We start from the raw sequence: 25406 nt of genomic DNA on the forward strand, positions 1-25406 counted from the left end.
AGGAAAGTGTTGGAGTTGGGACCCACTTCCAGAGTTTTGGCCTCAATCAGGCAATCTGGGCGCTCTGAAAGACAAACTGGCAGCTTTTCCAGTACCACCGCTTCTTCCCAGCTCCAGCAGGCTGCAAACCCTGGCTCCTCTGCCTGGCTCGTGACTGGGATTTTCCTGAGAAATTTGTGCTGGCATTGCAGCTGCCCTCACTCATGCTGAGTCTCGCCTCTCCCAGGAAACCCGTGCCGATGAGCTTGGATGTGGATGATGGGTTTATTCTGCTTATGCAGCTCCTGGCATGATGCTGCCAGCCTGAGCCTGCGCTGGGATGTGTGCTCAGAGCTCAGTGAGGGGCGAGTGCAGTTGGGTGGATGCAGAGGACCCAGAGATCTTCTGTTCACGTCTGGTCTGGTTTTGCCGGTGTCAGTCACCGCTAATCTTCCTCTTCCTCGGCAGGGACGGAGAAGGGGCCCAGCGAAGAGTCGCGACATGAAGAAAAGCAGCTGGAGGGATCAGGTATGTGTACGATGAATGCCGAGCATCGCCCATCATTGCGAGGTTTTGGAAAGATAGATGAACATAGCTGTAGTTTGGGTTGGATTTCCTGGGCTTCCTACTTTATCAGTGAAGTGTTCAACTCCAAAAAACTCAGCACAGATGGGTACTACCGTGTTACCAGGCTCTGTCTCCTCGTCTCTTGCCTGGTTTTACCTCTTCTCCTAGTTTTTCCTCCTTGCTGCTAGCAGAGCACTGAGGCAGGTGCATCACTGCCCTTCCTCGCTTGCCGATGAGCTTGGAGGCAGCTCTCGGAGGGCTGGCGTTGAATTGAGAGACATGAATCTGGAATTCAGGGACTGCTCACCTATGCCATGTGTTGCTTGCCCCAGAGGCAGCTTCTTTCTCAGAGCACTTCTCTCTTTTCTTTTTCTGCAGATGGTATAGGGGACGTTTTAAGTCATTTGAGGAAACAAGTTGAAATTTTGTTCAACACAAGATATGGTAAGACAATCATTAACACATGTTCATCATGCCAAGTGCCGGCCTCTGCCGTGGGGAGCTTCTAATTACTCAGAAATGTCATCTACCGTTTCCAAACCAGCAGCTGAGTAAAGGTACAATCTAATTTGTTCATTTGCTGTCTGCTGGGTGTACAATAGCATTTGAAATCTCCCTGGGCCTTGTTATTGCGGCTTTTCCCCTTGGTTTCCTCGATGCCTTTTCACTGGCTGCAGCTCAGCAATTGCTGCTGAACCCTTCAGCCTTCCTTCAGTGGACAGAAGGGCTAAAGTGGTTCCCTCCATCTCTTGTTTGAAATATCAGAGAGGGTTTTGCACCTGAGGTGGTCATGGTGTGGCTCAGGAAGACTGGTGGGACCCCGGCGCTGGATATTGGCACTTGGCATGTTCTATTCACCCCTTTTTAGAAGGTTATTTAACCCAGAAAAAATACAAGTGAGGTCACACATGTATTTTGAGAACTGGCAGAATGGTTTTGCTGCTGGCAGGACTAGGAGATGCTTTTCTGCTCAGCACAGCCCCAAATCAGGGGCAGAGCTGAGCTGCAGCCCCTGAGCTGGGAAAGCCTCTCATGACTTAGAGAAAGGCAAAGGACTGGGTTACTCTTGGGCAGGTTTGGGCGCTGGAGATGCAGCTGGAACAGCAGGTGGAGCGGGGGCCCTTGACGCACCCCACACTTCAGTAATGGACTGTGAGCCCTTGCCCACACTTATGGATTTGGTCCTGGTTTCTCACCTCTGAATGGGGTGTTCAGCCGTGGTTTTGGCAACGTTTAGCAAAGCAAGCAGAGCCCTCACCATGCCAGGCTGGCAGGGCACCCCCAAGCACATTCCCCATCCCCTCATCTGGCAGAGGGACATCCATAGAGGACTGAACATGGGGTCCCATTGCCTCATGGAGAGACCCTTGCAACCCTTACAGGAAGCGCTTTTGATGTATGCCACCGAAAGGCAGGCTGTGTTCACACAGCAAGTGCAAATACCGGTTCCTGGCAGCTGCCTGGCTCTATCCCTTGGCTTGTGTCTGCCACATCAGGGTTATCCCCACCGGAGATGTCTCCACAAGGCACAGAGTGACAACAAACTCTCCATAAACCTCTCCAGCCCCCCACTGAAGTATCATCTCGGTGCTGTTTTGACCCAATACGGAGGCCCAGCAAACTAATGAGATTTGGTCCCCATACAGCGAAAGCGATAGGAATATCAGAGCCGGTCAAAGTTCCCTACTCCAAGTTCCTGATGTACCCTGAGGACCTATTTGTTGTGGGCTTGCCAGAGGGCATCCTACTGCGACGCCCCAACTGCTTCGGGATTGCGAAGCTGAAGAAGATCCTGCAAGCGAGCAACAACATCCAGTTTGTCATTAAAAGGTAAGGCAGGTGGAGGGGTCATCCCCGGGGAAGGATGATCCTGCTCAGAGCTCCTGGTGCTGTGTAGTGTCCTGGGGAGCATCCATCACTTGGTCACCTTCAATAAATTTGCTTGATTAGAAGCAACCAAGGGTCGGTGCCTTGTTGGAGCCACCCCTGAGAGGCAGCCGTGATGATGTTGTCCTCTCTGCCTTGGTGTCTTTTGGGTTTTTAACCAGCTTTTGCACAGGTTTGGCCACATCAGCAGGGAGCACCAAAGGGTGGGTGAAGGAGCCAGAGCCATTAACCTTCAGGGTGCCCAGGCATGGGGCAAGGAAAGCGGCAGGGAGCCCCGGGGAGGTTTCCTATGGGAAGCAGCTCCAGGTGAGGTCCAGATGTGCACATAGGGTACTTGCAGGCATCAGGGAAGATGCTGGCCTTGTGCTAGGGAGCAAGGGGTGTCACAGGAGCTGGGGGGGCTGTGAGAAGCCACAACAGCAACGGTGTTGCTTTGAGAGAGGGAACAGATGCAGAAGAGATGGATTTTAAAACATCTTTAGGTATCTTGGGTGGTTTCTCACCCAGATGCTGACGCAACCTCCCTTGCAGGAGAGGGAGCTGATGGAACCAACGCGACGGGTGACTGAAACAGAAAAGAAATGTTGGGAACACAGAGATTTTCTGGCATCAGACCAGCAGCTCCCAGGCCAGCCCAACTATGTTTAGGGATTTCTGCCCCCTTCCCAGACCATTTCTCTGTGAAGCATCTTCAGCGAAGCTTGTAATGAGCCATGCTATCACCTCACGGCATGGTTTTAGCAGTAGATAACAAAGTGAAAACTTTTAGGGGCCAATCGTGTTGAAAAGAGCCGTGTACACCTCCCATCCCTGAGAATTGCGTAGGACCATGTCTGCTAAAAGCCTGTAGCTGCTGATTTTAGCTGTTCGGCCACCACCAGCTTCAGCTCAGCCTGGGGACCACCACTTTGGCTCACTAAACAGCTTATTGCCATGAAAATTGTTTCCGTAGTCCCCTCACTGCATTGCAGGAGCCTTAGCCAGACGTGGTTAGTGGTTTGTGGCTGTAGGAGCGTTGTCCCAGGGGATGCTGGAGCAGCGAGCTGTCACTGGCCAGGGGGCTTACACGCGTGCCCTCTGCTTTTTGCTCTTTTCCAGACCGGAGTTGCTGGCGGAGGGCGTAAAGGAGCTGGCGTCGGACAGCCCGGCAGCCAAAGGTAGGCTGCGAGACGCCCGGCAGCCGGGCCGTTAAGGACTAGGTAGGAGAGGAGTGAGAGCGTTTATCCTACAGCGCATCTCTTGCCTTCCCTCCCCACCTCGTTTTTTGGCTGGAAACCTTCCCCTGTGCATCCCCCTCAGGGGCACCGCGAATCCTAATTCCTCTTATGTCCCCTGTCTCAGCCGCCGGCGAGAGGGACTCGAGCGAGGCGCTGCTGGAGGATGCTGTGAAGAGGCAGGGCTTTCAAGGTGAGGTGCTGGAGGCATCTGAGGGGGGTTGAGGCAGGGTCTCCGCCCCGTTGTGGAGGCTGAGTAGAGCAAAGGGATGTGGGAAGGGAGCAGCCATGGGTGTCAGGGTTCAGTGGGTGGGCAGAGGAGCAGGACAAGGCCAGGATGGGAGGGAGGAGAGGAGAAGGTGGGGTGAGAGGATGGGAAGGACAGACAGCTAGAAGAGAAGATGCACAGCTGGTGTAAGCAGTCCCATAGGTCCAAGGAAGAGGCTTGAAGTGCTCTGGATGGTGCCCTAATTAATCGGCTTTGCTTATCTTGCCATCTGACCTTGTGAGATGAGGAATTAACTCTTGCAAGCCTCAGAGTTTGCCTTTTCTGCGTTTTCTTTCACCTGTATCATATTTGTATAAACACGGCTCCCATCCCATGCACACCGGCAGCCACCACGGCAGCTCCATCAGGGGAAGGAGTGATGGTGAGGGGCTGATGGGCTCGAGGTCAAGAGCTGCCCCACTCGATCATCCCTCTCCTTGGGCCCTGGGGGCCTGGGAGGGTTTGCAGAGAGGGATGGAGGCTTTTCAAAGGCTTTGCCTTTTCAGAGAGACTTTGGAGTGCTTTTTATTTTAACGCTGGTAATTATCGCAACTGAATCTTCGATTTCATGCGGCTTTATTCTTAGCAAACAGGCGGGGGAAAAAAAAACATATTTCTGTTTAGATTATTTTTAAGGACTTTGAATGGCCCACTCCAGAGATTAGCTAATTGCAAGATAAGGACTTTCCTATAATTAGAAAATGGCATTACTTGAAAGTCACAGAGTGCCTTTTAATTTACAAGCAGAAGTCCATAATTGTTTCTTTATTTTACAGAAAATTATGATACCAGGCTTTCCAGAATAGACATCGCTAACACGCTGCGGGAACAGGTCCAGGACCTGTTCAATAAGAAATACGGTGAGAAACCAGGGTGGGAGTCAGTTTTATTCCCCCCTTATCTCCTCCTAATTTTTCCTTCCTTTCCCTCCCCTCTCCTGCTGATTCCTCCTTGCCAGGTGCTGTCTCTCGCTTCCCCCTTCCCACCCAGCATGGCTGGTACCTTGGAGGGCTCGTGGGGCTGTGGAGGGAATGGTTCTGTGTGGGAATACATGCTCCTGCTGCCTGGGCAGCTCCGGTGTGGCACGGGGGAGCTTGTGATGGGGAGTGTGCCACAGCCCCTTCCTGGCCACAGTTTGGGTTTCCTTTTAACCCCCATTCTTTGAAGAACACCGATGGTAGGTTCATTAGCGGGATTTGCAGAGGTGTGGAAGCGTAGGTGGTGGCGGGAGGTTCGGAAGGGAATAGGGAGAAGATGTAGTGAGTGTTCCCAGGAGTGCTGGGACACGGGTAGATGTCACCCTTCCTGTCCCCATGGCACCTATCTGGGCTGTACAGGACAATCCTTGGGCAGCCTGATTTAGTGGGATGTCACTGCCCATGGGACTAGATGATTTTTAAGGTCCCTTCCAACCCTAACTATTCTATGATTCTATGAATCCCACAGCCTGCCTGTCCCAGCGTCTGCTCTTTATCAGGCAAGGCAGGGAAATGCTGTTATCCCCATTTTCTAGGCAGAGAAATGTGCAGGTTCCCAGATACTCACTTGTGCAGGTTCCCAGATACCCACGAAAGCAAGGAAATGTGTATCCTCAATCCCGCAGGCAGACCGCAGAGAAGGAACGTGCCTATGGAGTCATCTCCAAATAATGCCCAAAGCAAAGAGGAGCAGCTTTCCGTCCCTCTCACTGCACTGCATGGGCACCAGTGTACAGCACAGTGCCCTGTTAACTCTTCTGTACCCGCATGGCTGACTTGGGATTCCACTGCTTCCAGGCAGCCTGAAAATGTTGATCCTTGATTCAACGCTTGGCACGGTGCCTTGAGCAGTGTGCTCATGCCATGCCGTGCTTTGGTGGGGTCAGGGATGGAGCCAGAGCCATGCTGGAAATGCATCCCTGGCCAACCGTGTCCTGGACAGCATCATAAGTGTGACCAGCAGGGTGAGGGAGGGGATTGTGCCCCTCTGCTCCGCTCTGGGGAGACCCCACCTGAAGCCCTGCATCCGGTTCTGGAGTCCTCAGCACAGGAAGGACATGGATGTGTTAAACTGAGGCCAGAGGAGGCCATGGAGATGATCCAAGGGCTGGAGCACCTCCTGTACAAGGACAGGCTGGGAGAGTTGGGGTTGTTCAGCCTGGAGAGGAGAAGGCTGTGGAGAGACCTTAGAGCAGCTTCCAGTGCTGAAAGGGGCTCCAGGAAAGCTGGGGGCGGGGGGGTTGCTCTTGGTCAGGGAGTGTGGGGACAGGACGAGGGGAACGGTTTTGAGCTGCAGGAGGGGAGATTGAGATGAGATCTTAGGAAAAAATCTTTTCTTGTGAGGGTGGGGAGGCCCTGGCCCAGGTTGCCCAGAGCAGTGGTGGCTGCCCCATCCCTGGAGGTGTTCAAGGCCAGGTTGGATGGGGCTCGGAGCTCCTGATCCAGTGGGAGGTGTCCCTGCCCATGGCAGGGGGTGGAACTGGATGGGCTTTAAGGTCCCTCCCAACCCAAATTATTCCATGATTTTATGATCCCACGTGCTAACTGTGCCTTTACCACTCTCCTCTCTCCCAGGTGAGGCCTTGGGGATTAAATACCCCGTGCAAGTGCCATACAAGCGGATCAAGAGCAACCCAGGGTCAGTGATTATAGAGGGGCTGCCCCCTGGGATTCCCTTCAGGAAGCCGTGCACCTTTGGCTCGCAGAACCTGGAGAGGATTTTGGCTGTTGCTGATAAAATCAAGTTCACCGTGACGAGGTACGTGACAAGAGGTGTCGAGGTACGTGACAAGAGTTGTCGGTTACCCTGCAAGAAGGGGTGAGGAGGGAGCTGACATAATGCACCCCCAGCTCTGCCAGCCCCACTGGGGCAGGGCTCTAAATACTCTAAATGCCTCCAACCCCAGGACAGCACTTGAATCGGCAGCTAATGGTTCAACAGAAAAGAGGGGACCATAAAAAAAGAGACTCCTGCTCTTTCCTCTTGTCTGCTGCCCAGGGAGGTGCTGGGGAAGGCACTGGCAGGAGAAAATGGTGCTCAATGACATGGATGTGCAGGCAGAGGAATCCCAACGCCTTTTCTAGGAGGCTTGAGATAGGAGAGACGTTGCTTGATTTATTGCTGGCGCAAGGCAGTGCTCAGGGTCCCACGGCGCTTGGTGAGGCACTGGGAGCTGGTTGGTTGTGACAGGCTGCGTGTTCTGCAGCCAAAGCGGATGGACGCAAGTGGGAGGAGAAGTGCACTTTATCGGTGTAGCATTCTGAGGTGATATGGAAAAAACTGGTTTTAAGAGCGGCTCCATGACCCTCTCGCTGGGCCACACTGCCTGTCTTCTTACCGACACGGCTGAGCAGGGACCCTGTCCCTGCAGAACTCCAGCTGGTCCTGCACGAGTTGTGGCACAGAGTGCGAGGCACAGGCTGATCCGTAACCATCCCTGGCCCGTGGGAGGATGCTCAGGCCAAATGTGTTGGCTTTCCGGTGGTGTTTCATTTTAAATCTCCTTTTTTCCTTATTTTTTACAGGCCTTTTCAAGGACTCATCCCCAAACCCGGTAAGAAATGATTCCTTTTTGCCTAAGCAATGCATTGAAGTGTGTGGTGATGGTCAGGGAGACATAAGTCATGGATAGTGTGCAATAATTTTATCAGCTGGCAGAAGGTTGCCCCCAACTTCACTTTTCTGGGCTTTCTGCTTTGGTTTTGTTGTTTGGTGCATTTGCTGAAGTTCCCCTGACCGAGGCGGCTGGCCTCAGCATCACCTGTCAGTATTGCTGCTCTTGCCTTGAAATGATGGCATTTTTTGAGAGCTGATCTAGTGCAGAGATCTACGTTCTCTATTTAAGAAAGCATCCACTTTCTTAAGCTTTTTCTTCAAAGAAATAAATGTTGCAATGAGCTGGCAGGTTCAGTCGTAAGGAAGGGTCATTGGAAAGAGGTGAATATCGCCACGGTGCTCAGAAGGCTGCAGCAGCATGGCAGTGAAAACACTGGGGGAGACGCAGGAGAGGGGAGGACGGGATGCCTACAGTGCACTCCGTACCCAAGTGCAGAAATCACTGCCCCAGAGCTGCATCCTTCCCTGTGCATCACTGTGGTAGCTGTCTCTCGCTTCTAAGCTGCCCTGAAAATAGCTGGCATTGTAAACGTGGGTAAAAACCTGTCTTCGTTTTAAATATCTGTAATTACAACTGTTGGAAGAGTAAAAAACATCGTCGTCTTTATTGATGGCTTTGTGTTTCCGTGGCCAGACTCTGTGGGGATGGCACGACTTGGGGAAGACAAATATGACAGGGAGGAAAACAATTATATGCCCTTCTTGGGAACAGCAAAAAGGTGTTGGACACCTGAGAGTGTCTAACAAAAGGCAAGCTGTCTGAGGAGTTCAGTCCAGGGCATGAACCGAGTGTTGATGCTCTACATCCCTGTGACCCAGCCAAGATGATGGAGAGGTTCCCCAAGACCTCTGTGGACCTTGGCCTTAGACTCCCAGCTTTTAGTCCTAAGCAGCAAGGTGCTGGCTCGCATTGGCTGGACCTTAAACGAGCCTTTAGTGAAATGCAAGTTCTGCAGAACTCTGTTTTTCCCTGGAATTACATGGTTATAACACCAGAGCGAACTGAGGATGGATCCGCTCCTCCAGCCACATCTTGTCTTCCTGTGCCTCTGCCGTAATCGGTATAATTGCATTACGAGACGCTGATCTGACACAAATCACACCATTAACAAAGGAGCACATCAGAAGGCATATACTTCACCCTGCCAGCTGGCTGGGAAACACAGCCTGATAGATAGAGATGTAAAGGAAATTGATTTTCTTTTCCATGCACAACAGTTTTTTTTCCACCTTCTCCAGCTGAATGCTCCCACCGAGGGCTGGCGCACTCTCGCACAAACCCTATAACATCTTTTATTCTGTGTATTGTGGTACCCGAGCGAGCTCAAGAGGAGGTTGCAGCATCCCTGCTGGGCTCAGGGCTTTGCACCTTCTTCTCCCGCAGGGTTTTTCAATAAGAACAGTCACAGGTGAGGGAGTTTTCTCAATATCTCAATTTATTATAGACTATTTTATATGTTTGCTCAATCTTCAGAGACGATTGAGGCTTGTAATTTATTTTCTAGTGGTCAGACTACCACTGGAATGCCTCCTCGAGAAAAAAGCTATATTTGTATTTCGTCCCCCCTAAAATCCCCATTGACAGCAATTAACCTCTAATCAGCTTTTCCGCCCCGTTAAAACGAAGAGGATGGTGGCACCACAGTGGCACGTTCACTGCCGTGGCTGCGATGGCTTTTCACCTGCCTTAACAAAACAAACGATTTCCAACCAGCCATCAATCTTTAAAAATTTAAATTTAAGAGTGTTTCTTTTTACTTCGCTCTTGTGTAGTAAAGTCCTGCCACTAAAATAAAGAGCAGCCACAGAAGTGCATGCTTGACATTAAATCAAAATCAATGAAAATCACTTTTATCTCATAGAGGAGTATTCAAATGAAAGCAATAGTTACTGCCAAGTGGGATGGCATTGCAAAGCTGTCTGAAACCTGGAAAGCCTGGGAGATGGCTGGATAAATATATGGGAAGTTATGTTTTTTGTGGGTAATTTTGGACCAGAATTGTATGAAAAGTACACATTTTAAAGGAAGAAAGGAAAACATAATTTTATTTTTTTTTAAATTGCTTTGGAAGTATTTTTAGTTACCTTTAGGTTAAGTTACAGGGTATAATTTGCTTTAAATACATTGTGCATCTCCGGCATTGCAAAGAGCATCCCAGATAACTGCAGAGCTGCTGACGACCGGCCTCTTTATCTCTCTCTTTTGGGGACACCCATTTTTTAAGTGCGACAGAAACAGATAAAAGGATTTCAATGTAATCTGAGCGCCAGGCGTGCATTTTCCTCAAGATAATCTTTAATTTCTCTGTTGCGATGGTATCTCCCTCCTAATGGGTTGCAGTGGAGGGGTGAGCTGCGCGGGGGGTGCTGTCCGTAGGGATGCTGTTTGCAGAAGATGATGGGTTTTTGGGGGGAATGAAGCTGAGTTTTGGAAAAATAAAGGCAGTGGTGCTTCCCGGTGCCTGGAGGAGCTCAGTGGCTGCATCCCTTTTCTGCAGTGCAGATTTGCACCTTAGGAAGGTGAGACACTGGCCCCGAGGTCACCAGTGCCTCCGCCAGCACTGCAGCTCCGGGGCATTAGTCCAGGAGCACAGAGCCCTCCTGGCATCTAGATGTTTTCCTTTTGATTTCCTTTTTTTTTTTTCTCTCCCCACTCTGGCATCTGGTCTGCAAAAAAGACCTTCAAACCCTATTTTTCAAGGCAGAAAGATCTCTTGGTATTAAAACTGAAGTGGGAGAGCAGGGGTGAAGCTCCAGCGCTATAAACAAGGCACTTATCTTTTCTTTTCTTCTTTTCCTGAGGCACAGAGATACAAAACAGGCTTAATTTGAGCCTTTGGAAGAAAAAAAAAAAACATATCAAGCATAAGTAATCTAGCACACACACAAAAAAGTCTTTCTGTATGTTAATTTTTATGTGCTTTGATTGAAAATGTACACCAGCTCCATCTGTCCTATTCCCCAAACTCCTTACCACCCTGATAGATTATTTCCCATACTCCAGTTAATAAAGTAGGGCAAGCAGTGTTCTTTAATTAAAAAAAAACCCACACATCCAGGCATCCTTTTTACATTTCTTTTTTTAATCACGAGAGCACAATCCTCTGCAAGACTTTGATGAGATGTGCCTCGCATCGGAAACTCCTAGCCAGAAAAAAAGAGAAGAGGAAAGCACTTGGTGGGGCGGCGATGGGAGCTGAGTGCATCTTGCACCATCACCAGGTCGCTTTTTGAGGTCCATCCTCCTCCCCCTTCACCATCCAGCCCTGACGTTTAACCCTAGTGAGAGCAACCGCATTATTTTTCCTTCTGATCCGCCTTCCTGTTATCCGGGGTGAATTATTTTTTAGTGTTAAGCTGGTTGGTGTATCCAGTCTGAAGGCAGAGAAGCAAGCAGGTAGTGTGAGTAGCTACAGAGCTTCAAAGTCTCTTTTTAAGCACCTCTGTGATTCCAATCACCTTTTTATTTGCCTATTTTTTTGTCTCCCTTTCCCTTTGCCTGCATGCGTGGCATCCTCATGCCAACGGGATGTGCCATCGCCCAGCTCATCCCAGCCCTTGCGTTTGCTTTGCTCTTCCCTCCCTCTCACTCCCCGCCAGCCTCAGACCCTGCTGTGTCCTTCAGAGACCCCAAACCCCCTGTTTTTCAGGGTGCTTGTTGAGATGGGTGCCACTCCATCCCAACTCTGGTCCAGCACTCAGGGATGCACTCTGTACCTCGCAGCACAGTGGATCTGAGCCGAGTGAGATCCTCCCATGGTTAAGGCCAAGCAGCGCTTGTGGGCTACCAGGACAAAACTTTTTAATTATCTTTCTTAATCAGTGTGATTTCATAACTGCACGTTGATATCTTCAACTGAAACACTGAAAATGCCTTTGAGTTGCTGCCCACCAACTGCAATGCTGCGCTGCTCTTCTGAAACCTTTTCCATTTCATACTGGAAAGATGCTGCTGTGTGCTCCTCTCCCTCGCAGCCTGCCTGCGCTCCTGCCCATGCGCTCCTGCCTTCATTTCTCCTTGACAGGAGGAATGCCAGAACCTTGTTCCCTCTTGGCTTGGGCTCTAGCTTGGCTTCCCCTGCACTGGCACAACCCATCTGTGTCTTTTCCCCTTTGCAATGTGTGTTTTTCTAAGCATTTTGCGCAGTGGGTGCTGCCCACATAGAGTCACCCAGCGACTTGGGAGACCACAGCATCACTTTTTATCTGGCTGGGTCCTGCTGTGCAGCAGCCAAAGCCACTGATGGCAGGATTTGTCCTCCTACAGCCCAGGTGGTGCAGAGTCCAGCTCAGCGTTGTCTGTACCAAAACGCTGGCTCTTGCAGCTGCCCTGTGCAGAACCCCGTGTTTTTCTCTTCGGAACCCTGCACAGACCGTCAGGCCAGCGGCTGTGGAGGGTTCAGCAGAGCTCTTTGTACTGCAGTGGCTGCTTTCCTGAGGCTGCTTGAAGTGTTCGGTGCATATTTTGAGCTCCTTCAGATTGCTTGTATCTTTGCTCAGCAAATTCAGACACGCGTCCCTGCTCTCCCTCCATATCCTCACCAGTTTGCCGCTGCCTGCGTGCTGCGGTTTGGCAGCAAGAGCCTCCCCGCTGAGCTCTTCCTTGCTCAGCTGCCGTGATCCGCAGCCCCCGTCCCCCCTGCCAGCTCTCCAGCTTCGGCGTGATGAGCTGCTTCAGTCCTCCTTTTGCCCATCATGCAAATCCTGGCCCTAGCCCCGGTGCTGCTGCTTTTCCCTAGGAAATTCATTTCTTTTTGATATTGCTCGTCACTTCAGAGTTGGTGGCGAGCACCAGCCTCTCCTTAGGGATCTCTTTTTCTCCTGTTCCCCCCTGTTGCTGCAGAACTGACACAATTTCCCTGTCTGCTTTTCATCTGCTTTAACCTCAGCTGTTTCTTTTCCCCCGCCAGCACAGCCATGCAGAGCAACGGCTGCGGCTTTGGTGTGTGCTGTAAATGCTGCGATTCGCCTGGGCATCCCTGGGCACGTGCGGACCTTGAGCCACTCAGGAGTGTGAGGGATGCTTGTGGGCTCAAGTGCATCCCAAAACAGGTCCCTGGGGCGCGGTGGAGAGCGTAGCCTGCCTGCCCACCTCACCAGGCAGTTATTGAGCTACTAAAAGGTTGCCTTGGGACCAGCAGAATTTTTAGCTGCTAGGGATGGTGTCATCCTGGGTTTTGCTTTTGTTTGTGACCAAGAAACCAAGCTGCAGCACTCATGGCTCTCTTTCTCTCTCTCTCTCTCTCTCTCTCTCTCTCTCTTTCTCTCTCTCTCTTTTTTTTGTCTTCTTTTAACTTGCGCTGTAGCCCCTAGACGGATAACATCATTGGAAAAAGCCTACGCTGCCTTGAATGGTACGTAGCTCAGTTGATGCATCGTAGATGGTAGCAGACAAGGAATGCACTTGCGTTTTAATATGGGAATGAAAATGTCTTAATCCCCCAAATTTCAGGTATTTTTTTTTTCCTCTCTGCTCTGTTTCCCTGTGATGCCAAGAACTGAATGATGCAGGATGTGTTTAACAGTGTTTGATTGTTGGTATTAATCCTCTCTGCGTACCTAAGCACCGTTCCTGCAGTCCCTGGGCATCAGTGCCAGTTCTGCTCCAGACAAACCAAACCGCGATGTTATCCTCAGCTCAGCCACGTGTCTGAGCAATTAATTTGTTAAGAAATCCACTTGCCATTCACAAGGGCAGCTTGCACAGATTTGGATTGGGTTTTTTTTTGCTTTGCTTTAACATACACTCTGGGCCAGACTTTATGTAGGCTCTGGGGATTTAACATTTACACTGATTTACAGGAGTAAAAGAAGCTCTCGCCTGCCTGTATCTGCGAGAGGGCAAGGCTTATCTCTGGCAAATCCAGCCATTCTCCCATCAGCCGGGATTCTGTCTGCGTGTCTAGATGTTAATTGCCTGCTCCCACAAGTTTATAGCTACACTTTGAAAACATGCATATGTTGAGCTAATTCTAACTGTATTTAAACCTGAGCCACTGTGGAACAGCCTCATTAAAGCAGCAGGTTTGTTCCGGATTTACACAGGGCTATAACTGGATTGCACCCATTGGAGCTGAAAGTGGGGAAAAGACATGTATTTATCTCTTAAGATATGTATATCTCTTAAGCCTGTCCTGGCTGGGTGTTTCCTTGACACCACTGGGATTGCCTGAAGAAGAGATCTGAGCCACTTTTCCCAGTGGGAATATGTTGGGTGGTAGCTGTTTCCTGGTGAAATGGGCTTCACGCTGCATGTTTGGATAGCAGGAGGTGGTTACTCCAAGTGTATTGGAGGATGTGGAGCAGGACCATGGAATGCTGGTGGTGGCACGAGGATGAGGAGGAAGGCTCTGCCGGGTACCCTGCTCAGCCATGCCATTGCTGCACCGCCAAGATCTGGGCTGTGCACGTGGCATCACAAACCCAAACATTATTTGTCCATAGAGTACTTTGGATTTGGTTTTGTTGTGGTCTTTTAAAGTCACTAGAAGAACAGGTCGTGTTTTGGATCCTGGTGTCCAACAGCAGATGCCTACACTTCATTTCTAGAACAGCTAAATATGACTTGCTGTTCCTAAAGGAAAAGTCAAGCTTTGACAAGTGCTACTGGAGAAGAAAAAATGGTTCTTTCTGAATGTGACCACTTGTACCTAAGCGCCTGTGGAGTGCAGGGCTCCTCGCTGCAGGAAAGTCGGACTGGGGAGAAAAGCAAGCCAATTAAATGGCTACTATTTTAATTAAAAAGAAAAATTGATAACGCAGAGCTGCAGCCAGCAGCATGCATAAACCTGCTTTGGAGGAAGGACTCAGCACATTCCAGGGATGTCAGTGGCTTCAAGTTGCCCCACAGCAGGTTTAGATTGGATATTAGGAAAAACTTCTTTACTGAAAGAGTGGTGAAGCCCTGGGAGAGGCTGCCCAGGGCAGGGGGGGAGTCCCCATCCCTGGAAGGGTTCAAGAAATGTGTAGACGTGGCACTTGAGGACATGGTTTAGCAGGCATGTGGGTTGGGCTGACGGTTGGACTTGATTATCTTAAAGGTCTTTTCCAATCTTAATGATTCTATTACTTAAGTCAGTTATTTCCTGAATCTGGGTGGATAAAGTCAAAGGTTGATGGAGATCCCTCTCAGCCGGCAGGGCAGGTCACCAGGAAGCAGTGCCACTAGCTGGAGCCTCCTCTCTGGCTTCTCTGTTATGCGTGCTCAGTTCCAGGTTTTTCTTGGCATTTGTTTGTGTCCTTGGATGGGAATTTGGGAGTCCTGCCCACTGCAAGGTGGAAAAAAAACCCTTGAGGTGTTGTTTCTTGCACTTGGGGTATGAGCGGAAAGGGAAGGTTTGCTGAGTTTTTCAGTCCCAGAGAATTAAACAAGTGAGAACACTGAATTTTGGTGTTTCTTTGTCTGCTACCATCTACACATCCATATGGGATGTGTGTATACCGCCCAGAAACTGAGCAGCAATGACAAGGAAGTCACAGAGGGAGCCGCAGGTTTTGCCCCTGCCGCAGCCTCGAGACCAGCACCGCAAGGCAAGGGCTTGGCTCTTGAGATCAGGGCTCCTTGACGACATTTATTTGATTGTCTTCTATTTTATTTATTTTTTGCACCATCCTTTTCAAGCTGCTTTGTTGCCATTTCTGGATTTGAAGCACGAATTGACCCTGAGCTTCCTTTGCTGAAACTTCTCCCCCCCTTTTTTTTTTTTCCTTAGTTATATGCAGAGAAAAAATATTGTTTTCAAGTGGAGAACACACTTTTTTGAGGCTGTACCCTGCAGTAGCGGGGTGCCGATGTTTAAGGGTGCCAGCTCCTCTCCAGCCCCCTCAGCATTAGGGTGGCTGAGGTGTGTGTTGCCTTCTGGGGTGCTGAATGCTGGGCTCTGGGGCCCCGTGCAGGGAAGCAGGGACTTGTGTCAGCTTTTCAACTTGCATTTAAACCAAAATTGCAAACCATGGGATTGCTTAAAATCAAAAACATGCAATTGCTCAAATTAAACAGCTCCAGACTGGGGGCAGAGGATGCTCGGGTGCTGAGATTTGCAGGGTACGCCTTGATGCTGTAAATACCCATCCTGGATTTCCATATATCTATATTTCCTGGATTTCCTATAGCATGCCAGCCTGGGTGAAAATGCCTTCCTTTGGTGTGGTGAGGCTCGTGGTGGGGATGCCTCTACCGCACCGAGCCAGCTCGCTGCGGATGGGTGACCCAGCAAGAGGCAGAAGGGGTTCATTCAGTCCATGCTTTATACCTGCGAGGGAGAAAAGCATCAAAGAGGACTGATACAGACCCAGTTGTTTGTCCTGGAGCCTCCTGAGGATGCTGAATAGCTGGGGGGAAATCTACTGCCATAGGCACATCGTTTGAAATGAGAAAACGGAGGAGAAAGTCTTTGGCACAATGAGGATAATTAAAAAAGCTAGTAAAGCCAAGCTGATTATATGGCATATTATAAAACAATATTGTACTTAGGAGCCCAGCTATAAAAGTGCTATCTCATTCCTTGATATCGCTTGTGGGAGCCTTCGTGGCGCTGAGGGCCGGAGTCTCCATTGCTTTGCATATTTTGCAGTCATTTACAGCACTGCAAAGCGGATGTAAAACGCTCTCAGCCGTGGCAGCGCGTGGCAAATGCAGATTTGGCAGCGTTTTATAGCTACTTTGCAAAGCTCTAAAAGGCAACGCAAGGTGCAAGCGCAAAGCAGCCGCCTCTGAGGTGTCCCCACGCTGCGCTGGGGCAGCGGGACAGAGCCGCGGTCGTGGGATGGGTTTTCTAGGGGCTCAGAAAGAGGTATTTTCAAAGAACAGGGTATTTTATTCCCTCTCTGGTTTTACTTTGCAGATGAGGATGATGCCAACAGGCTCGGAGAGAAGGTAATTCTCCGAGAGCAAGTTAAAGAGCTTTTCAATGAAAAATACGGTGAGTCTCCTGTCTGCACGCATCGCCGAGCCAGTTTGTTTTTGCTGACAGCAGCCATAGTTCAAATTAATGCGACTGAAGGCCTCTATTTATAGGCCAAGCGCACGGCAGCCTGCTGCAGCGCAGGTTTCGTCCCACTGCTTCACGTTACAGCCTGTCCCCAGGGACGTTCCCCTGTCTCGCTCCTGGCAGGTGGGACCGTGACCTTCTTGTTGACAGCTCCTCCTTGGCGAGGGCAGGGAGAATGGAAAAACACAACCGAGGAGTAGGATTTGATCAGTCTGATGTCAGCCTTTAGGGTGTTTTTAACGTGTTCTGAGCTGTGGTGTGTGCTGAGTGTGCCTGCCCCTTGCCAGCCTGCTGCTCTGCCTGCCCGGCTGGGAGCAAGGCTGGAGCTGCAGCCCGATGTGGGGCACGGCTGGGGAAAAGCTCACTAGAACCACAGCAGAAAAGGAGGTCAGGAGGCTGGAGAAGATTTGCAGGCTCCTTGTGCAAAGCCCTCCTTCTATGTCATTGAAAAGAAGGCACAGTGGGAATAGCAGCCGAGTGTGGGGGAGCGTAGGAGCCAGCTGCAGGATGCACGGCAGCGAGCAGCATCGCCATCTCAGCCCCGCAGGTACGGGCTGCCACTGCTCACGGCTGTCGCAGTTTGGGCATGGCTTGTGTGAGTGCTGGGTGGTTGTTTCTCAACACGTGGGTCACCAGGGCTGCACGGCCGGGCCACGGCAGCTCAGCCGCACCCCACGGCTTTGGTGCAGTGTCTCACCTCTCTCCCCAGAATAAGTGCCAGAAGGAGAAGGAAAAGCCAAAATGATAACAAAACAGCAGGGAATGTGATTTCCATCCTCTCTCAAGTCTCCTCTTGTCAAGGCTTCTCACCCTTCCCACAAACGGTTTATTATGGGGTGCTGCTCTGGAGGCAGATTAGACCCCAAGGAGGTGCCAGCTCCCCAGGGAGACTGGTCCCGGTGCTCTGAGCATCCCCATCCACCCTGGCTCAGCAGCACTCACCCTGCCTCGGGTCTGAGCCCACAGCTGATCCCTGTGTTCCCCTGGCATGGTTTCTGGAGCACAAGATGCCAGATGGCCTTCAGGAATAAACCCTGCAAGGAAAGCCAGAAATGTGGCCGAGGAGCAGCTCACGCCTCTAGGTTTGGGGGCTGCAGAGTCGTGAGGCAAGAGCAGGTTCTTACAGTCAGGACCAACACAGGAAAGGGACATTCACTGTTTTCCCACAGTGCAGGAACTGAAAGGATACCCAGAAAGATGGGCAGCAGGTTCAAGTTGTGCAGAAGGAAGTACTTTTAATGCAGCAATGAATTAAATTGTGGTGTTTCACTGCCATAGGATATTGTGGTGCAAAATATGGGCAGGAGCGATGTGATGTGATGGTGAGTGATGGATGTGATCTCCACCTCAGTGACCCCTAAACCTGCTGACAGCCAGAGGGCAAGAGGAGATGGGAAAATCCCTCCCCTTTGCCCTCTCTTCTGGGCTGTCTCCCACGCTGCTGCTGCTGGCCCAGCCACGGGCTGGCACGAGCGTGGTGATGGGTGGTTTACGAGCCCCTTCTTTGAGCCTTCTGGCAGGATCTGAAATGGAGACCAACGGAGCAGGAAATAAATGGGGCAGACAGACATGAAACGGCTGTGTGGGACGTGGCAGTAGCAAATATTGGGCATCATGGCAGCAATGGATTCCCAAAGTCCTCCTAGGGCTCATGGTCCTTCAGTTGGTTGGGTCTGGAGCCCTGTGGGGTAAAGCCGGTGCATTGTCCTCTGCTCTGCTGTTACAGGAGAGGCTCTGGGCTTGAACCGGCCCGTCATGGTGCCCTATAAACTCATCAGGGACAGTCCTGACGCTGTGGAGGTTACTGGGTTGCCGGATGATATTCCTTTCAGAAACCCCAATACCTACGACATCCATCGGCTGGAGAAGATCCTGAAGGCACGGGAGAGCATCCGGATGGTGATTATAAACCAGCTCCAGTAAGTTCCCCTAGCTCCGTGACCAGGGAAGGTTTCTGTTCATTAAGTGTTGCCCTTGCTTCTCCAGCCGTGAGTGGGGTAAGTCACCACGCGGCCACCAGAGTGGGATCATGCCACCATGAACCTGCTGAGGACCCGTTCCATCCCCGGCATCCGCTGTCCTGCACCGCAGGGAGGTGCTTGGCCACAGATGGGCACAGCAGGGTGTTAGCAGGGCCAGTTTATCCCTTCTTTCTTGTGCAGTTTGAGATTGTGATACTGGGAAGGAACATGATATGGGGGCAGATAGTGGGACGGCTCAGAGACCCAGCTGAGTTATTTGGGATTGCTTCCCTGGGGGGAGCGGTGAGGAGGCTCTGTGTCCCATCTCCACACAGGGGGTGTCAGAGGACGCAGCTCGGGGTTGGGGTCTGGGCTGTCCCCCAGCACGGGCAGGTGTGTGGGCGAGAACCAACAGCGTCTGCCTGCTCTCACCCCTTGTCTCTTACACAGGCCGTTTGCCGAAATCTGCACTGAGGCCAAACAAACAGGTAAGGGGAGGGCTAAGAACTAACTGTGGCTTTTCCCTGCGCTGAGGCAGAGAGAATGTATGGGCGAAAGAGATGGGGGTTGTGGGGAGGCGTTGGAACCTCCCATATCCGCAGGGGAGGCTGGGGAGAAGATCCTACTTGAAAAAAGAAAAGTCAGGCTCAGCATCTGTTCAGAAGCAAACCGTCCTCTTAAAAGACTGCACCTCTGTGAGCTGCGAGGAGACTGGGCTGTTAGACTCAGACTTTCAGCATATTCTAGAGAATATGATTATCCCTTGTCCATTAGCAATTTACTCACCACAAGCAATTTGTTCAGTGGTTAAAGCCCTTAATTTAAGCCATCGTTTAGCAGTTGAGCTTCTAAGGAAACAAGGTTTCTGTGATCACTGGGAACGCATTTCTCCTTCTGTCCCATCTTTCCCTATAAATCTCAGCCAGTTTTAATCAAATGTGTCAGAATTAGCAGCCCCAGAGATAATTAGGATCCTATTAGTTTTATGAAAATAGGTGTCTAGGTAGAGAAGGGAGATCTGGCGAGCAGGAGCACGCCTGCAACACGGTGTAGAGAGATGCACAATTTAGATGAGATCTTACAATGAAATGTTTTGCTGTGAGGGTGGGGAGGCCCTGGCCCAGGTTGCCCAGAGCAGTGGTGGCTGCCCCATCCCTGGAGGGGTTCCAGGCCAGGTTGGATGGGGCTTGGAGCCCCTGATCCAGTGGGAGGTGTCCCTGCCCATGGCAGGGGGTGGAACTGGATGGGCTTTGAGGTGCCTTCCAACCCAAACGATTCTATGCTGCTGTATATGGGTGTATTGTATATGCAGATGTATATGGGCATATTGTCATCACAGCTGGCACCTTCATGGCCCCAAAGCATCCAGCACGGACACAAGTCTGAGGGTATGAGGCTCTGTAAGTGCTGGAGTTCGGCATTCACTTCTTTGGGGGTTTTTCTTTGCCGGTGCCTGAGGAATGCTGGCAGCTCCATGCCAGGTCGTGGAGGCCAAGCCGGTGTCACCAAGGGTGGCACAGCAGATGTCTGCGGGGGGACAATCGGCAGGAGGCAAAGTCGCCACTCGGAGGGATGGGTCCCTGCTTTTAGTGATCGCTTGCAGGGCTCAGACACCTCATGCCTTCCCTCTCCCCCTGCAGAGAAAGACACCAGCGTTCCCAAACGAAAGCGGAAGAGGATCTCCGAAGGGAACTCGGTATCTTCCTCTTCCTCATCTTCCTCTTCCTCCTCTTCCAATATGGAGTCTACATCATCAACAAATCAGATCTCACTTGTGGTAAAGCCTTCCAAATAATAGAGGGGTTACTGCCTACCTATCTTTCTGCTTCAGGATGCTGCTCTCTGCTCTCCTTGAACCATCACCACCTCCCTCCGCCTACAAACATGTGTGACATAAAATGGCACAAGCAAGGTTTGGCGAAGGAGGGGACGCAGCTCTAGGGCTGCCTTTTCCTGCCGGGTTTGTCTATAAGCAGAGGTCAGCAGAGCAAAGCACCCGCTGCCTCTCCCACATCAGTCCTCGGGGGGATGCTCAATGCATGGTGTTAGCAGGAGCCACACGTGAAACCAGCCTGAGCAAATCCACCGACCCCCCTGAGCTCAAATAGGGGTGCTGGTGGCAGTGCCTTGGCCCGTAGCAGCTCTTGGCAGGACCTGGAGGTTCACTCTGGTCAACACCACAAGCGTTGCTTCAGCTGCATCCCAGGAGCAATGCAGAGCTCCGGTGTGCATCCAAACTTTGAAAATAGCAAAGAAAATGTGATCTAGTGGCCTGATCCAGTGGGATGTCCCTGCCAATGGCAGGGGGCTTGGATCTAGATGATCTTTAAAGTCCTTTCCGACCCTAACTATTCTATGATTCTATGAAATCAGGAAGATGCATCCAGCTGCTGTACCTCGGGGCTTGGCTTCGATTGTGGATGATAAAAAATACTTTAAAAAAAATATCAGAAAAAAAATAAAAACTACAGGAGAAATATAAACTTAGAAGGCTTTTTTTTTTTGTCAGGTTTGCCCGTGGTGTTTCAGTTTGGGGTGGGTTCTTTTATTGAGTTTGCAGCCCAGAAAGCCAAACCTATCTTGGGCTGCATCAAAAGCAGTGGGACCAGCAGGGACAAGGAGGGGATTCTCCCTCTCTGCTCTGCTCTCTTGAGACCCCACCTGGAGCCCTGCATCCAGTTCTGGAGTCCTCAGCACAGGAAGGACATGGATGTGTTAAACTGAGTCCAGAGGAGGCTACGGAGATGATGTGAGGGCTGGAGGACCTCCCATACAAGGACAGGCTGAGAGAGTTGGGGTTGTTCAGCCTGGAGAAGAGAAGGCGGTGGGGAGACCTTAGAGCAGCTTCCAGGCCTGAAAGGAGCTCCAGGAAAGCTGGGGAGGGGCTCTGGATCAGAGAGTGCAGGGAGAGGATGAGGGGGATGATTTTCAGCTGTGAGAGGGGAGATTGAGATGAGATCTTAGGGAGAAATGTTTTGCTGTGAGGGTGGGGAGGCCCTGGCCCAGGTTGCCCAGAGCAGTGGTGGCTGCCCCATCCCTGGAGGGGTTCCAGGCCAGGTTGGATGGGGCTTGGAGCCCCTGATCCAGTGGGAGGTGTCCCTGCCCGTGGCAGGGGGTGGAACTGGATGAGTTTTAAGATCCCTTCCAACCCAAACCATTCTGTCATTCTTATTTGGAAAGTGAGAGCAACAGCCCGTGTCAGAACGTGTCAGATATGATGTATGCATGGTTTTGTGTTGTGTCCTAACAGAGACTTTTGCCTTCTTTTTCTCTCCCTCTCTTTCAGCAATGGCCCATGAACATGTACATGTTAGACTATGGTGGTCTAAACGTCCAGATCCCAGGACCCATTAACTATTAGACCTCAATACCGAATAAGAACCTCAAATGAAAGAATAAATAAATAAATGTAATTTATGTAAAAAGTGTATATTCCAATATGTATCAATGCCTTTTAGTTTTTCCAATGATTTTTACACTATATTCCTGCCATCAAGGCCTTTTTAAATAAAAATAAAAAGTGTTGCCTTGCTCTTAAAAGTACTTATTTTATTCTGAATATTATTGATAAATAACATTTATAGGTAAAAGTATAAGAAGGCTCCCCTGACAAGCCTTGTTGTGCTATCGCTGCTCAGTAAAACCCTTCGTGCCACCAGTGCTCAAAACCAAGAGATTTGACACATTTTAATGCTTTATTTAATTTAGATCAAAGAAGTAATTTATTTGTGGAGTGGCAGGAGGAGCAGCACCAGACTGCAGCGGGTGAGAGTGGAGGGAACCAGCCCTTACGAGCATCAGAGACCTGTGCCCACAAGTCCTGTTGGCTCTGGAGCAGAAGCAGGTTTGGACTAAGCAGGAAGGAGCTTTCAGGCCCCTCCCAGGGAGTGAAGACCCTCTAAGCCCTCTTGTGTCTGGCCTCCTGCTGCCCCAGTTTTGAAAGGCCAGAAGCAATGTCCATTGTGCGTGTTTAACTGGCTTCTGAAGCAGGAAAAAATGTTCATCCAGTAACATTCTTCACTATTTCTGATTTTCTAAGAAGCTTTGATGCCTTACGGGAGGAAAGCTCCTCCAGTAAGGACAGGCTGATCCTGCTGATGCTTCACAGGTTCCACAACGCTGGACCAGGAGCTGCGAGTGGCTTGCTAAGGGTATCCAAGGGAGCTCCTGGGTTCCTCCATGTGCCCTGGGCTGCTTCACCCCATATAAGAAGCAACCCAGTAAATTGAGGGATATTATTATTTGAAATTCCTGCAATTTTACTTCCATTCCACTTGCAGAGTTTCGCAGCAGAAGCAAGTGGCCCCAACAACCACAAGTATTGAACTTGTGCTTTGTGTCCTCTGAGCGCAGGCGAGACACGGCGGGAGCTAATGAGGGCTTGAGGGCAGCGTAACAAGACAACGAGAAGAAACATCCCAGCTTGTGTGTAGGTAACTGCAGCCCAGCAGGAACCCCCAGTGAAGTGAGATGACCTTTGGGGTGAGATATGGCATTGGCGTCGTCCCAGGCATCAACAGACAGCATCACTGTGAGATGACCTGCCAGTACTGAGAGGGGCTCCAGGAAAGCTGGGGAGGGGCTCCTGATCAGGAGGTGCAGGAACAGGATGAAGGGGAACGGTTTTAAGCTGCAAGAGGGGACATTGAGATGAAATTTTGGGGAGAAATGTTTTGCTGTGAGGGTGGGGAGGCCCTGGCCCAGGTTGCGCAGAGAAGTGATGGTGGTGTTCAAAGCCAGGTTGGATGGGGCTTTGAGCAACCTGGTCCAGTGGGAGGTGTCCCTGCCCATGGCAGGGGTGGAACTGGATGGGCTTTGAGGTCTCTTCCAACCCAAACCATTCTATGATTCTTTGACCAGCACCGGGCATCGCTCCAGGCTGCAGGGTGGGTCACAGCCTTTTCACGGAGAGTAGCGGACACAGCATCAAAGTCCCTTGTGACAGCTTTTCTGAGTGCAATGCCCTGCTTTATTTGTTTTCTGGGTTTTTGGTCTGCTCAGGTCCTTCTCTTTTCAGGCCACAGGAGGGTTTTGATGGTGGGTAGAAATGTTTCAAGCTGCAGTTTTGTTTCAAGGCAGCTGCAGTTTTATTTCCTGGCTCTGGACTTATATTTGCTATGGAATTAGATACAGATGATCACATGAGATAGTAAAAGCTGAAACAATTGTAGGAGATGGCACAAAGGCAGCAACGAAAAGGCAGCAAAGATCTGTATCCGTGACCCCAATTAGAGATACAGTTTGACATCTGAGCGGTTGGCATCAAAATCTGAAGCCTTTCGTATTTCTGCCTGGTGCTCAAACCTGTGGCATCTCCAATTAGGAAACAAAGACACAAGATTCAGAGGTAAAAAAAATACCATTTTCTTTTCCAAAATGTCTGAAACGGGCTTATTCACAGATCAAACCCCACCGAGTCGCTGTCTCCTAGGAGGGCACACTCATTATATTTTGACTTTTATTTTTTTGCTGTTAAAGAACTAAAGGTTTGATGCTGTAGCAGCAAAGGCAGCGGCGCGGTTCGGTAATGAGTGGAGATGTTTGAGGCTGCCCCAGGTCTGCTGCCGTCCCCGGCACCCTGCGAACACAGCAGCGGCCGAGGGGAGGCTGGATGTAGGGCTGAGAGTGCACCCTGCACGGGGCCCTAATTACTGCTGCTGAAAGGCAGGGGTGAACGGAGGCGCTGCAGTTAAATTAGGGCATGGGAGCTACGCTGGGGACTAATGATTTAGTTCAGAAAGCCGAATGCAATCGTAAAGGCTGTAAATGGAGAGGGGGAATGGAAGCTGAGCAAGGAGGCAACATAAGGCTGTTTCACCACTCTGCTTCTCGTCTCTCCGCAGCTCATCCCTGACTCAGAGCCTGGTTAGCAAGGTGGCAGGGGAAGGCGCTTGTCGCTTCCGTGATGAGTGGTGTCCCTCAGGGGTCCGTACTGGGACCAGTGCTGTTTAATATCTTCATCAATGATATTGACAGTGAGATCGAGTGCACCTTCAGTAAGTTTGCAGATGACACCAAGCTGAGTGGCGCGGTTGCCACTCAGCAACCTGTCCTGTCCTGGAAGGGACCTGGACAGACTGGAGAAGTGGGGCTGTGAGAACCTCATGAGGTTCAACAAGGCCGAGTGTAAGGTCCTACACCCAGGTCAGGGCAATCCCCGATTTCAGTACAGGATGGGGGATGATGTGATTGAGAGCAGCCCTGCAGAGAAGGACTTTGGGTGCTGAATGATGAGAAGCGCAACATGAGCCTCAATCTGCGCTCACAGCCCAGAAACCAACCGTGTCCTGGGCTGCATCCAAAGCAGCGTGGCCAGCAGGGAGGGAGGGATTCTGCCCCTCTATTCCTCTCTTGAGAGACCTCATCTGGAGTTCTGTGAGTTCTGCAATCCTTAACATAAGAAGGAGATGGAGCTGTTGGAACAGGTCCAGAGCAGGCTACAAAGATGATCCGAGGGCTGGAGCACCTCCTATATGAGCACAGGCTGAGAGAGTTGGGGTCGTTCAGTCTGGAGAAGAGAAGGCACTGAGGACACCTTATATCGACCTTCCAGTACCTGAAAGGGGCTACAAGAAAGTTGGAGAGGCACTGTTTACAAAGGCTTGGAGTGATAGGACGAGGGGCAATGGGTATAAACTGCAGAGGGGCAGATTTAGACTGGACTTAAGGAAGGATTTCTTCACCATGAGAGTGGTGAGACATTGGAATACGTTGCCCAGGGAAGTTGTGGCTGCCCCATCCCTGGAGGTGTTCCAGGCCAGGTTGGATGGGCCTCGGGCAGCCTGAGTCAGTGGGAGGTGTCCCTGCCCATGGCAGAAGAGTTGGAACTGGATGATCTTTAAGGTCCCTTCCAACCCAAACTGTTCTGTGATTCTAAGGTATGGCTGAGGGCAAAGCTCTGGGCTCAGGTTTTCTTCCCTGAGTTTCTGGATCCATTCGCTGGAGC

The 25406-nt window shown here is 50.8% G+C and overlaps 1 protein-coding gene across 14 annotated transcripts in view; it reads left to right on the top strand.

Annotated features, from left to right (window-relative positions):
- The window catches only part of GTF2IRD1 (GTF2I repeat domain containing 1), a 73129-nt gene extending 51178 nt beyond the window's left edge, over positions 1 to 21951 (top strand). For 11 of the 14 annotated variants that reach the window (XM_054084954.1, XM_054084956.1, XM_054084953.1 and 8 more), the window contains 14 exons: positions 448 to 507; positions 925 to 990; positions 2193 to 2376; positions 3532 to 3590; positions 3775 to 3840; positions 4692 to 4775; positions 6468 to 6651; positions 7419 to 7447; positions 12816 to 12863; positions 16353 to 16430; positions 18226 to 18418; positions 18911 to 18948; positions 20101 to 20237; positions 21747 to 21951. In XM_054084954.1, coding sequence (XP_053940929.1) covers positions 448 to 507; positions 925 to 990; positions 2193 to 2376; positions 3532 to 3590; positions 3775 to 3840; positions 4692 to 4775; positions 6468 to 6651; positions 7419 to 7447; positions 12816 to 12863; positions 16353 to 16430; positions 18226 to 18418; positions 18911 to 18948; positions 20101 to 20237; positions 21747 to 21821 — 1301 coding nt within the window. In that variant the 3' untranslated portion in view covers positions 21822 to 21951. Of the gene's footprint in view, positions 1 to 447; positions 508 to 924; positions 991 to 2192; positions 2377 to 3531; positions 3591 to 3774; positions 3841 to 4691; positions 4776 to 6467; positions 6652 to 7418; positions 7448 to 10602; positions 10732 to 12815; positions 12864 to 16352; positions 16431 to 18225; positions 18419 to 18910; positions 18949 to 20100; positions 20238 to 21746 lie in introns of those variants that run through there. The other 3 variants (XM_054084959.1, XM_054084955.1, XR_008453112.1) reach the window with 3 other exon arrangements.
- Positions 21952 to 25406: the final 3455 nt, after the last annotated feature.

The sequence above is a fragment of the Cuculus canorus genome, chromosome 20 (assembly GCF_017976375.1).
Source record: "Cuculus canorus isolate bCucCan1 chromosome 20, bCucCan1.pri, whole genome shotgun sequence".
In the NCBI taxonomy this organism is placed as follows: Eukaryota; Metazoa; Chordata; class Aves; order Cuculiformes; family Cuculidae; genus Cuculus; species Cuculus canorus.